The 13,578-nt window shown below is 41.9% G+C and overlaps 1 protein-coding gene across 6 annotated transcripts in view; it reads left to right on the forward strand.

The window, feature by feature from the left end:
• EVI5 (ecotropic viral integration site 5) overlaps positions 1 to 13,578 on the forward strand; it is a 232,499-nt gene that overhangs the window by 16,379 nt on the left and 202,542 nt on the right. Inside the window, exon 2 of one of the 6 annotated variants that reach the window (XM_085024007.1) lies at positions 5,944 to 11,296. The exons of the other annotated variants lie outside the window; for them this stretch is intronic. Coding sequence (XP_084880133.1) covers positions 11,246 to 11,296 — 51 coding nt within the window. The 5' untranslated portion in view covers positions 5,944 to 11,245. The remainder of the gene's footprint in view (positions 1 to 5,943; positions 11,297 to 13,578) is intronic. 6 annotated transcript variants of the gene reach the window in all.

Raw genomic sequence — 13,578 nt, forward strand, 5'->3', positions numbered from 1 at the left:
GATCAACCCAAGAGGTTGGGAAAATCCAGTTGTGACCGTGGGAAAAGGGAGAGAGGGCAGGAGAGGCTCTAAGGAAAACAGCATCCTCTAGGCTTACAGACCCGATCAGAATTTCCAGGGAACTGGCCGTCCCTCAAGTAGTGTGCCACCCAAAGCGGCTGCCAAGCTGGGCCTGGTTCCCCGGAGAAGTTCTGCTCGCCGTCACGCGGATGCCCTTCCACTGCCAGCTGTTGCTTGACCACAGCCTTCCTCTGGGGTCCTCCGGGCTTCTGTGGGAGGAGCGGCCGGGGGCGCTTCTCCCTCCTGCTCAGGCCCTGAGGACGGCATGATGCTCTACCTCGGGCCCTGCGGGAGGACTGGCCCTCCCAGCCTCTCTTCCGTGTGGCTCGGCACAAAAGTCAAAAGGCAACAAAAGCCTCCTCCAGCCCCGGAGGATTCCCAGGAGGGCCTCCTTCCCGTTTATGTCACATACTGCCTGGTAGACGTTTCCACATTTTCAGGGTAACATCGTGATTGGGCTCAGCGTTGGAAGTTGCTTTTTTCAAGTCCAAAAAGGCAGCCAGCTAGGAATGAGCTCAGACAATCTAATGGCTGCATCTGGGCAATGAAGCAGTTACTTCGAATTTTGTTTAGATATTACTCATGTTAATGATTCAGGTCTTTCAAATTCGACTTGTCAAATGACTCAAAAACGATTTACTTAACACTCTGCTTAATTACTTAAAAATCGAGGCATTACTAGACTATCTCAAAAGGGGAAACCTAACAGGCCTTGTAGCACTGTTCTGTCTCAATGAGAATTTTTTTTTTTTTTTGTATTATAAACATTGAATGCCTACCTGACTAAACATGGCCAACTAAATACACTCTCGTCTCAGTGAAATCCTTGCACTGTGGGTAACTTTCCAACCCATTAGCATTTTCTACCTCCATCTGTTCTTCATACTTCCATTAAGTTTCACCTTTCTGAAATTCCAGCTTTATCAGATCATGATGAATAATGAGCATCCTCTGATTTATTTTTTAATTAATTAATTAATTTTTGGCCGCACCTGCAGCATGCAGAAACTTCCAAGCCAGGAATGGAACCCAAGCCAGAGCAGTGACAACACCAACTCCCTAACGACTAGGCCACCAGTAAACCCCTGAGCTTCCTCTGATTTAAATACAAGCGCATAAAACAGTAGTATCTATTCATAGTTTCTAATTAAACTCAACAAAATTTCTTCCCAAGTGTTTCTCAGGATGGAGCAAGATCCTTTTAATATCAGTAGATATGTATTGGAAATTGCGTCATTGTTTGGGCAAATTACTTCTAAAAAAGTTTGACCTAAGGAACGAATTGTGTCCCATCAAGGTTTTTTGTTTGTTTTTAAATTTTTCCTTTTTTTAAAGTTTTCCTGATATATAGTTGATTTACAAGGTTGTGAAAATTTTTGCTGTGCAACAGAGTGATTCACTTCTATATGTAGACACATCCATTTTCTTTCAGATTCTTTTCCCACGTAAATTATCGTAGAATATTGGGTAGAGTTCTCTGTGCTATACAGCAGGTCCCCATTGACCAGTCATTCCATATGCCTCAGGGTGCATATGCCAGTCCCAAACCCCAGTCCATCCATCCCCCTTCCACCTGTCCCCTTTGATAACCATAAATTTTTCAAAGTCTGTGAGTCTGTTTCTGTTCTGCAAGTAAGGTAATGTTTATCCTTTTTTTAGATTCCACATGTAAGTGATATCATATGATATTTGTCCTTCACTGTCTGACTAAATGTACTCACTATACTTTATTTAGTATAATAATCTCTAGATCCATCCATGTTGCTGCAAATGGCATTGTTTCATTCTTTTTTCCTTTTTTATGGATGAGTAATATTTCATTGATCTTCTTTATCCATTCCTCTGTTGATGGAGATTTAGGTTGAAAATATGCTCCAATGAATATTGAGGTGCATGTATCTTTTTTTTTCTGCTGTACAGCATGGGGGCCAAGTTACACATACATGTATACATACTTTTTCCTCCCATTGTTGTGTTGTGATGCAAATATCTAGACATAGTTCTCAATGCTGCAGAGCAGGATCTCATTGTAAATCCATTCCAAGAGCGATGGTTTGCATCTGTTAACCCCAAGCTCCTGATCCCTCCCACTCCCTTCCTCTTCCCCTGGGCAGCCACAAGTCTGTTCTCCAAGTCCATGATTTTCTTTTCTGTGGAAATGTTCATTTGTGCTGTATATTAGATTCCAGTTATAAGCGATATCATATGGTATTCGTCTTTCTCTTTCTTTCTTTCTTTTTTTTTTTTTTTGTCTTTTTTGTCTTTTGTCTTTTTGTTGTTGTTGTTGTTGTTGCTATTTCTTGGGCCGCTCCCGCGGCATATGGAGGTTCCCAGGCTAGGGGTTGAATTGGAGCTGTAGCCACCAGCCTACGCCAGGGCCACAGCAACACGGGATCCGAGCCGCGTCTGCAACCTACATCACAGCTCACGGCAACGCCGGATCCTTAACCCACTGAGCAAGGGCAGGGACCGAACCTCATGGTTCCTAGTCGGATTCGTTAACCACTGCGCCACGACGGGAGCTCCCCGTCTTTCTCTTTCTGACTTCACTCAATATGAGAGTCTCTAGTTCCATGCATGTTGCTGCAAATGGCATATGTCATTCTTTTTTATGGCCGAGTAGTATTCCATTGTGTATATATACTACATCTTCCTAATCCAATCATCCATTGATTTGACATTTGGGTTGTTTCCATGTCTTGGCTATTGTGAATAGTGCTGCAATGAACATGTGGGTGCATGTGTCTTCAAAAAAAGTTTTGTCCAGATATATACCCAAGAATGGGATTGCTGGGTCATATGGTAGTTCTATGTATAGTTTTCTAAGGTACCTCCATACTGTTTTCCATAGTGGTTGCACCAATTTACATTCCCATCAACAGTGTAGGAGGGTTCACATTTCTCTGCACTCCCTCCAGCATTTGCTATTTGTGGACTTATTAATGATGGCCATTCGGGCTAGTATAAAGTGGTACCTCATTGTAGTTTTGATTTGCATTTTTCTATAACTAGTGATATTGAGCATCTTTTCATGTGTTTTGGGGGCATCTGTATATCTTCTTTGGAGAAATGTCTTTTTAGATCTTCTGCCCATTTTTTGATTTTCCAGTCTGGGTCACCCACCCGGAGGGTATGGGATTGCTCATGTCATGAAATCACCCCTCCTACTGTCTCAGTGTGTCTTCTTCTTTGTCTTTGGGTACAGGATATATTTGGTAGTTTCATATCTTTTTGTTGAAGGTTTTTCAGAAATTAGTCATAATTTTGGTGTTTTTGTGAGAGAAAGTGAGCTTAAGTCCTACTCTGCCGTCTTGTCCCGAGTCCCTTTAGTATTTTTAATGACCTTATTTTGTTGCCTTATAAATTGCTTCATTTATTCTTATTCTTATTCTTTTTTTTTTTTTGTCTTTTTAGTGCCGCATCTGCAGTATATGGAAGTTCCCAGGCTAGGGGTCGAATTGGAGCTGTAGCTGCTGGCGTACACCACAGTCACAGCAAAGCGGGATCTGAGCAGCATCTGTGACTCACACTACAGCTCACGGCAACACCAGATCCTTTAACCAACTGAGCAAGCTCAGGGATCAAACCTGCACCCTCATGGATGCTAGTCGGGTTCATTACCACTGAGCCACGACGGGAAATCCCCTTTGCTCTAAAATTTGATGTTTATCTAATTGACATTCATTTATCTCTGGCTGCTATTGAGCTATTTTCTTTGACACACTCCAATTTTATTACAATGTTTTCAGCTTTGAATAGATTAGGGATTATCCTTGTAGTATAGATTTGGGAATATCTAAGATAAAAATCTAGAATGAATAGTTAATATTAAAAAATAAATAGAGCTTGTGGAGTCATAGGTGATAATTTACAAATGATTGATAATTTCTTGGCTGCATATAGGTGGTTATAATTCAGACCTGATTGTCACTCAGCCAAAATGTCTAAGTGAATTATGTAGTGTTTTTCAGAATGATTTCTGGATGTTGTGATTTAAGTTAAATGTTATTTGAGCCTCCCCAAGCTACAGCTTTACCTTTGTTATGCTTAAGTATACCTAATTATTGGGAAAACTTTATGTATCATAGGAGGTGAGCCCTTTAAAAGCTGGTATGATGGAGATAATAGAATTCTGTGCCATAGTTTCAGGTCTACATCATGAGATTAAAATCTTAAATGCTGAATTCAGCCATAAAAAAAGAATAAAATATTCCCCAGAGTTCCCATCGTGGATCAGTGGGTAACGAATCTAACTAGGAACGATGAGGTTGCGGGTTCCATCCCTGGCCCCACTCAGTGGGCTAAGGATCCGGCATTGCTGTGAGTTGTGGTGTAGGCTGTCAGCTACAGCTCCAAGTAGACCCCTAGCCTGGGAACCTCTATATGCCGCAGGTGTGGCCCTAGAAAAAGACAAAAATACAAAAAAGAATAAAATATTGTCCCTTGCTGCAACACAGATAGGGCTAGAGCATTCATACTAAGTGAAGTAGGTCAGACAGGAGGAAGACAAACATGATATGATATCACTTATATGTGGAATCTAAAAGATAACACAAATGAATCTACACACAAAACAGAAGCATACAGACATAGAAAACAAATTTATGGTTACCAAAGGGGAAAGAGAGGGCTAAGTTAGGAGTATGGGATTAACAAATACAAACTACTATACATAAAATAGATAAGCCACAAGGATTTTTTGTATGGCACAGGTAACTATATTCAATGTTTTATAATAATGTAGAAGGTAAAATAATCTGAAAAGATATATACATATAACTGAATCACTTTGCTGTATATCTGAAACTTACACGATATTGTAAATCAACTCAATTTTAATAAAAGAAAAAAATCTTATCTTGAAATGAGCACAGGTTAGGATCCAGGACTAGTAAACTGTATGTTGCCTCATAACTTATACTTAATTGCAAACAAAGATACACTATTCTTTTTGACCCTCCTCGCAGTCATTACAGAATGAGTAATAAATACTGCGACAGGAAAGGCACTGTCAGGGCTTTCTAGGCAACCATAAACAAGACAAGTAAAATTACAAACTGGATGGGTTTTAGTTCTAATTATTTTTTGTATTGGTCTAATTTAAATGAATTAATTACACCCTTTATAGCTTTTATTTGTGAATGCAGTATTTATTATCAATTATTCTGTGTGTGCTTAATCACTCATTTTCAATGTATGTTCCAGAATATCGGGGTTTTGTTCATACTGTATTTCCAGTACTTAACCTTAACCTTGCCTGGCATGAAAAGGGTGTTAAATAAATATTTGTTGATTGAATGAACGAGTGAATACTGTGATGTCACACTAAGCAATTCTCCAAGTATTGCATGTCACCATCTAAAAGATAACATGAAGCTGGTGGGGAGCAGAGCCCTCCATGCAAGGAAATGTAAATGAAAAATAAATCTCGGTGGGTGTAAGCAGCCAAGATTTGGGGGGGGGGGGCTTTTGTTATTGCAAGATTTGAAGGTTTTTGTTACCACGTAACCTAGCAGAAGCCCAGTGATGCAGCGTATACAATGATATGCACATACAGAATAATGGCCCAGTAGATAAGATTCCAAAGAAAATGAGTTCAATAGACATTAACTAAACACACCTACGTAGTCCTCAGTTACCTAACAGAACAGAATTTTTGTTCCCTAAGCTCTGCCTCAAATGTCGGTTACTTTGCAGAAACTCCCTCAGTGTTAGGAAGCTTCTCTGCACATGACGGAAACCTGACTCTAACTTAACTCCCCACCACAGCTCGCCCTGCTCCTCTCAGCCTCCATGTCTTCATAAATGGCCCTTCCATCCCTCTAGCTGCCCAGCTCCCAAATCTCAGGGTCATCTTTGATTTCTCTTTCTTTTATCCCATAGCCAACCTGAAGACAAATCATGTTGGCTGAAAATACATCCACGTTTGATCGCTTCCCACTCTGGTCCAAGCAGTCCCTTTCCTGGGCAGCGTTTGACTGGTCTCCCCGTTTCTATGCTTCCCTGGAAGCAGCTCACTGCACAGCGGCCAGCTGATGCCTTGCAACATTAAACGTGAGTCAGATCATGTCTCACTCATAGTAAAAGCCAAAGGCTCGGGTCCCCCTGCATTCTCTGGTTCTGTTTTCTCTCTGGCTTCATCCGCTAGCATTCTCTATGTTGCTTATGCCCTTCTAACCACATCACTAGCCTCCTGGCTGTCCCTTGCTTGGATATACCAGGCATGTTGCTAGTTGCTTTTCTCTCTGCCGGGAATGCCCCTGGTCGGGTGGCTTGCTCTCTCTCCTACCTCCTTCTTCATGGGGTCTTCCCAGACTATCCTCTTTAAAATCGTAGTAACCTTTCCCCACACTCCCTCTTCTCTTCCTTGTTTCAGTTTTCTCCATGTACTTACAGCATCTCATATACAGTGTATTTTGGGTAGTAATTTATGAGTTCAATTTGTTATCAAATCAAGATTCCTGCTGCTCATTTTCTATTTATTCTCTTCTAAGATGATCTAAATTCTTAGGAGGCTTTTTTATGGTGGAAAATATACATACATGAATTTTACCATTTTAACTATTTTTAGATCTAAAATTCAGTAGCATCAAGGACATTTTCACAATACTGTATAACCATCACCACTATCTGGTTCCCAAAGCCTTTCATTACCCCAATTGGAAACTGTGTACCCATTTAGCAATAATTTCCCAGGTCCTTCTCCCCTGGACCCTGATAACCTCTAGTTTCCTTTCTGTCTCTATAAATACCTAGATACCTCCTACAAGTGGAATCATACAATATTTGTTCTTTTGGGTCTGGCTTATTTCACTTACCACAATATTTTCGAGGTTTAGCCGTCTGGCAGTATGTATCAGGACGTTGTTCCCTTTTATGGCTGAATAATATTCCGTTGTACGAATATACCATATTTTGCTTATCCATTCACTTGTTGATATACACTTGAGTTCTTTCCCCTTTGGGCTGTTGTAAATAGAGCTGCTATGAACCGTGGTATATCTGAGTTCCTGTTTTGAGTTCCTTTCGGCAGCTTGAAGGAGAATTGCAGGGTGCTAGGGTAATTATGTATAACTTTTTGAGGAACTACCAACTGTTTTCCATAGTGGTTGCATCAATTTGCATTTCTACCAGCAGTGCACAAGGGTTCTAATTTCTCCATGACCTCAGCAATATTTGTAATTTTCAAGTTTTTTTTTTTTGTAATAGTCATCATGGTGAGTGTGAAGTGGTATTTCATTGTGGTTTTCATTTGCATTTTCCTAATGAATAATAATATCATGCATCCTTCTATGTGCTGCCGTACATCTTTTTGGGGGAAATGTCTGTTCAAGTTCTCTTCCCATTTTTCAACTGGCTTGTTTTTTCTTATTAAATTGTAGCAGTTCTTTATATAGTTTAGGTATTAATTCTTTGTTAAATATATGATTTGGAAATATTTTCTCCCGTTCCATGAGTTATCGTTTTACTCTTTTGATAGTGTTCTTTGATGCAGACAAAAATTTTTTTTGGCTGCACTCGCAGCATATGGAAATTCCCAGGCCGGGGATCGAATCTGAGCCGCAGCTGTGACCTGTGCCACAGCTTTGGCAACAACGGATCCTTAACCCACTGGCCCAGGCTGGGGATAGAACCCACACCTCAGCAATGCCCTGGGCCGGTGCAGAGACCACACTGGATCCTTAACCCCTTTTGATGAAATCCAATTTATGTATTTTTGTTGTTGTTGCCTGTTTTTGGTGTCATATTTAAGAAATCATTGCCAAATCCCATGTCCTAAAGATTTTCTCCTGTTATTTAAATGAGTTTTATAGATTCAGCTCTTTGATCCATTTTGAACTAATTTTTATTTGTGGTGTAAGGTCCAACTTCATTCTTTTACATGTAGATATTCAGTTTTCCTGCTCTACTTTTTACGGATAGTACATATCTGTTTGTTGTCTGTTTTCTCCCACGAAAATTTAAGCACTGTTAGGGCAGGGTTTGCATCTGTTTCTGTCATTGATATATTGTATTAATTATCTATTGCTATTGCTATTTGTGGTTAAAAAAAAAAACACCCTAAAATTTAGTGCTCTAGAACAACAACAAACATTTATTATTTCTTACAGTTTCCTGTGTCAGGAATTTGGGAGCAGCTTGCTGACTGGTCCTTGGGTGGGGTTTCTGAGATTCAATCATATGTGGGCCAGGACTGACATGGTCAGACAGAACTGGGGCTGAAGGATCCACTTCCAAGGTGGTTCGTTGATATGGCTGGCAAGTTGGCTCTAGATGCTGATGCCTTTGATTTTTTTCCTTTCTTTTTTCTCTTTTTCTTTCTTTTTATGCCCACACCCGAGGCATATGGAAGTTCCCAGTCTAGGGGTCAAATCAGAGCTGCAACTGTCAGCCTACACTACAGTCAGCAATGCCAGCACGGGATCCAAGTCACATCTGCAACCTATACCACAGCTCATGGTAACGAGGGATTCTTAACCCACTGAGCGAGGCCAGGGATCAAACCTGCATCCTCATGGATACTAGTTGGGTTCTTAACCCCATTGAGCCATGACGGGAACACCTTTGATTTTTTTTCTTAATAGAGCTGTTCACACCTGACAGCTGGCTTCCCCCAAAGCGTGCGATCCAAGAGAACAAGGTGAAAACTACAGTGTCCTGATAACCTAGTCTCAGAGGTTATAGACTCTATTACTCATGCTATATTTTATTGGTTACACAGATCAGCTCTTATTCTGTGGGAGGGACTGTAGAAGAATGTGAAAAACAGGCCGTGAGGATCAAGGGGGTTCCAGTTAGAGGATGGCTACCAAGTCTTTCTATCCCCACTGCCTAGAGCATCACCTAGAATAATAACCTGGAATAATAAGTAGTGCATTCCATATAAGCAGTATGCATATGTAAATGTTCAGAAAATATCAGATGATTCAGTGAGTCACTTGGAGGTTACTGGTGAAGCCACAGCATTAAAGAGCAGCAGAGGGAGTTCCCGTCGTGGCGCAGTGGTTAACGAATCCGACTAGGAACCATGAGGTTTCAGGTTAGACCCCTGGCCTCACCCACTGGGTTAAGGATCCAGCATTGCCATGAGCTGTGGTGTAGGTCACAGATGAGGCTCGGATCCCGTGTTGCTGTGGCTGTGGTGTAGGCTGGCAGCTGTAGCTCTGATTCAACCCCTAGCCTGGGAACCGCCATATGCCGCGGGTGCGGCCCTAGAAAAGACTAAATAAATAAATAAATAAATAACAGCAGAGGCTTAGGAAAGACAGGATTGCTTGGAACCAAGAATTCTTTATCTTCAGGATGTTTCCATCTCATTTTTACTTCTCTGAGTATAGCCAGGATCTCTGCGTTCAAACCCCTAGAGCTTCCTAATGAGAAAGAAAAGGGCTTCAACTTTTCCAGTTCTGCTGTGAAAAATCTTTGGGCGGGAATCTTCTAGGCCTTCCCTTTTGACCTAGTTGCTGTGGCCAGGGGGTTAAGGTGATGTGACTGGCTTAGCTTGAGTCAGGTGCCTACACCTGTCAATAGAAGATGGAAGAGGATGTGGACAGATAAAGACAGGACAGCTCCCTGGCCAGGTTAGGTGCTCCCCAGTCTGTATGTTCCTGCTATATCGCCATACAATGGAATATATCATTTTCGTCCATTTATTTGTTCATATGTCTGTCTTCTGCACCAGAACCAATATTATTAAACTAGAGTCTAGACACAGGTACTAGGTTTTTGTAACTCTGAACAACACAGGCTTTGTAGTGAAGAAAGAATTATGCTTGCATGTTTGCTTTTACTTTTTCTGTCATTGTGATGTTGGACCAGCCTCAGCATCCTCATCTTTTTATATGAGCCTAATGATGGCTGCTTCATTTGGAGGCACCTTACATTATTGCTGACCTTGTTGTAGGAGCTGAGAATGTCTGCTATCACCCTACCTCCTGGGAAAGTGTCTGACACAGTGGTGTGTCCTTCATATGCTTCTGAATGAATGATTGAATGAGGAAATAAATGAAGCATTCTTCCTGACTTGCTTGGGTTCACTTGTAAATTTTATGAGTATAATAATAGGGTTATGGGGAAGATTGAGACTATAGATAAAAACTGCTTCCAAAGCCCAATTCAGAGAGAATGGAATATATCTGAGTTCTCTCTCACAAGGATGTTACTTGCCTTTGTATTTCATAGACATTACCAGTTAATTGTCCTGAGTAGGAGTTCCCATTGTGGCGCAGTGGAAACAAATCTGACTAATAACCATGAGGACACAGGTTGGACCCCTGGCCTCGCTCAGTGGGTTAAGGATCCGGTGTTGCCATGAGTGGTGGTGTAGGTCAAAAACACGGCTCAGATCTGGTGTTGCTGTGGCTGTGGTGTGGGCTGACAGCTGCAGCTCTGATTCGACCCCTCGTCTGGGAACTCCATATGCCGAAGGTTCGGCCCTAAAAAGCAAAAAAAACCCCCAAAAAACAAAAAAACCCAACCAACCAACCAAACAAAAAAAAACAAACTCAAGGAATTTCCCCTGTGGTGCAACAGAGTAGGTAGAATCTCTGCAGGTTGCTCTTTGGTCTGGCCAGTGCATTAAAGGATCTGGCGTGGCTGCTGCTGCTGGGTAGGTTGCAACTGCATCTTGAATCCCCCCCCCCCCCCCCCCCCCCCGGCTCAGGAAATCCATAGGCTGGGGGGCGGCCACAAAAGAAGAAAACCAAAACAAAGCGAACTCAAGAACGCAACGCAACTCCTACCACGTTCATAATTTTGTCTCGTGTCAAATTCAAGTCCTGAAACCACCTAATACATAGAAGCTGCTAACCAATGCCAGAGTCAGCACCCCAAACACAGAACAGCTAGTGCACAAGTGTCATTCTGAGACAAACCAAGTCCTTGAAGGCAGGAAGGAACATGGACGAAAGAGAAAGGAGGAATGGAGGAAGAAAGCAAGGGAAGGAGGAGGAAAACATGAAATCAACGAGCAACCTTCTGCCCCAAAGCTCCCCCTGCCCCCTGCAATCCCCGTCCTCCGCATGGCCATGGGCAGCTTCCTCGAAGTGTGCCACCTAACCAGAGTGTAGGGTAGAGCCGAAAGGGTGTCGAATGGGTGGATCCCAGGGGCAGTGTCTTGTAAACACTCCCGATGAGTCAGCTATAAATTCAATTCAAATCCCCAGTCTCTCTGTCTTTGCTTATCATGGTTACCACCAGAATGACTGCTGCCTTTAGAAACCCTTCTGGGAAACAGGTAAATGTCTAAAGCAATGTTTGATTTTACATCGAAACTTATAAAAATGTAATTGCTGTAACAGGAGATATTTTGTTCACTGAGTTAGGGTTTATAGACTTTGCTTAATCATCAAAACACAGGAACAGCTTGTGGACATTTCAGTTTTATTTTGAGAACGTTATCTCATTGTGCTGCGGCCACTGGAGTGATGAACAACAATTTATGAAGTGTTAGCTTTAATTCTACACCTGCAAAAAAGGTTATTTCGGTAACTGACTGTTGTAATTCAAAACCGTTTCTTTCCCTGCTGTAATTGGCTGCTGCCTATCTTTTTAGACTGTACTTTCTCAGAGGAGACCGTATGTCTGTATGGGTTTCAAATTCCTCCCGTGGAGAAAAAGATGAGCTGTAGAAAATGCTGGTTACCATAGAATTTGTTCACAAATTCTATTTGATGGCAGCGTTAAGTGTTGTGTGGCCTCTCAGTGATGACTTCAGCAGTGGTTACTTCCCAGCCGTGTGTAGGAGTATAGGGCATAATAAAAGCTAAATTAATTTTACTGTAGAGTAACACTTTCCTAATGTATAGTTTCCTCTTTTTTTTTTTTTTTTTTTTTGGTGAAGGTGGGGACAGAGTACCTTATTAACATTAGCTAAAGTTTGTATTTACTGTTATCATTTACTGTTATACTTTTGAGGGCCATACCTGTGGCATATGAATTTCCCAGGCTAGGGGTCCAGTCGGAGCTGCAGCTGTGGTCTACACCTCAGCCACATGGCAATGCCAGATTCGAGCCACATCTGCAAACTATGCAGAGGCTTGCAGCAGTGCTGCCACATCCTTAACCTACTGAGTGAGGCCAGGGATCACACCCACATCCTCATGGATACCAGTCCGGTTCTTAACCTGCTAAGCCACAATGGGAACTCCCTATTGTTGGTAACTCTTATTTGTAAGATGAAGGATGAAGAATCGAAGCTTATGGAGGTTAAAGGCCAGGCAATTAGCAGGTGGTCGAGTCAGGATTTTTCTACTTCAGAGTCTTTTCAAACTCTATTTAAAATTTTTGACATGTTGGTACTTTGGATAATAGCAATTGCAAGAGCTATCATTTGCTGAATGCTTATTCTGTGCCCTGCATATGGTATTTCATTTAATTATCACTCTGATTTTAAGTAGATACTTTATCTCCCGTTTTTTTATGGATGAAAAGGCTAGAGTTCAAAGAGGCTTAACAGGACTTCCTGTTATAGTGCAACAGGATTCACAGTGTCTTGGGAGTGCTGGGATGCAGGTTTGATCCCCGGCGCGGCACAGTGGGTTAAGGATCTCTCCGTGATGCAGCTGTGGCTTAGATCTCAGCTATGACTATATCTGATCCCTGGCCTGGGCAGGGAGGCTAAGGAAAAAGAAAGAAGAGGCTTAACACACTTTCAACAAACACACTTGAAATGTTAGGTCACAATGCAGTCACTTACATTAATGTAGAGGTTACTAGTTCCCAGATCATTGGATAAATTGGAATTACTACCCTACTTGCACTATATCTTATCTTGCTGTAAAACAGCTATTTCAGACAGTCAAGAAAAGAATGGACTTCTCCTGTGGTGGGTGAGAAGGAAATTGGCGCTCTCTTGATGTCCCATTTTGGCAGTGCAATGTCAAAGCTGCTGTTGGGTGGATAGCTGATATCACACATAGAAATGACATCCAAACTCTACAGTCAGAGAGCTGGTTCTTTACCACAACTGTGGCAGATCTAGTCCTTATCTGTGCTCAGGTGCCAAGAGATGGCAATAGATTTGTGTGGCTCTTAACAATGTTCTTTCCTAAGATGCCGTGTCTAGCAGACAGCGGAATGCAGTGGAGGCGAAGCGGTGAGGCTAAAGCCGTTCTTACCTCTATAGGAGGAAAGACCACAGCGCTTGTGCTTGGGTGCCTTTTGGATTTGTGCTGTAGAAAGCATTGAGCCAAGTGAGATAGGCTTTCACTATTTCATGGTGAGCCTTCGTTTTTGCAAAGCAAAAAGAAAATTGCGAACATTAGCTGGAGGTCACAGTAGAGTGTTATTTCTCCTTTTTCTAGAATAGTGCGGCCAAGAGAACTTTCTAATGGATGGAAATGGTCTGTCTACTGCCCAAGGCAGAAATAAGCAGACACACGTGACTCTTGTTAAGCTCTTGAATTGTGTGAATGCCTCTGAGAAACTGAAAATTTCGTTTAAATACAAAGAGTTGGAGTTCCCGTCGTGGCGCAGTGGTTAACGAATCCGACTAGGAACCATGAGGTTGCGGGTTCG

This window comes from Sus scrofa, chromosome 4 (genome assembly GCF_054392235.1).
Source record: "Sus scrofa isolate SSC_HxYL_T2T_F1_AM1 chromosome 4, Sscrofa_HxYL_maternal_Yorkshire_Landrace_v2.0, whole genome shotgun sequence".
NCBI lineage: Eukaryota > Metazoa > Chordata > Mammalia > Artiodactyla > Suidae > Sus > Sus scrofa.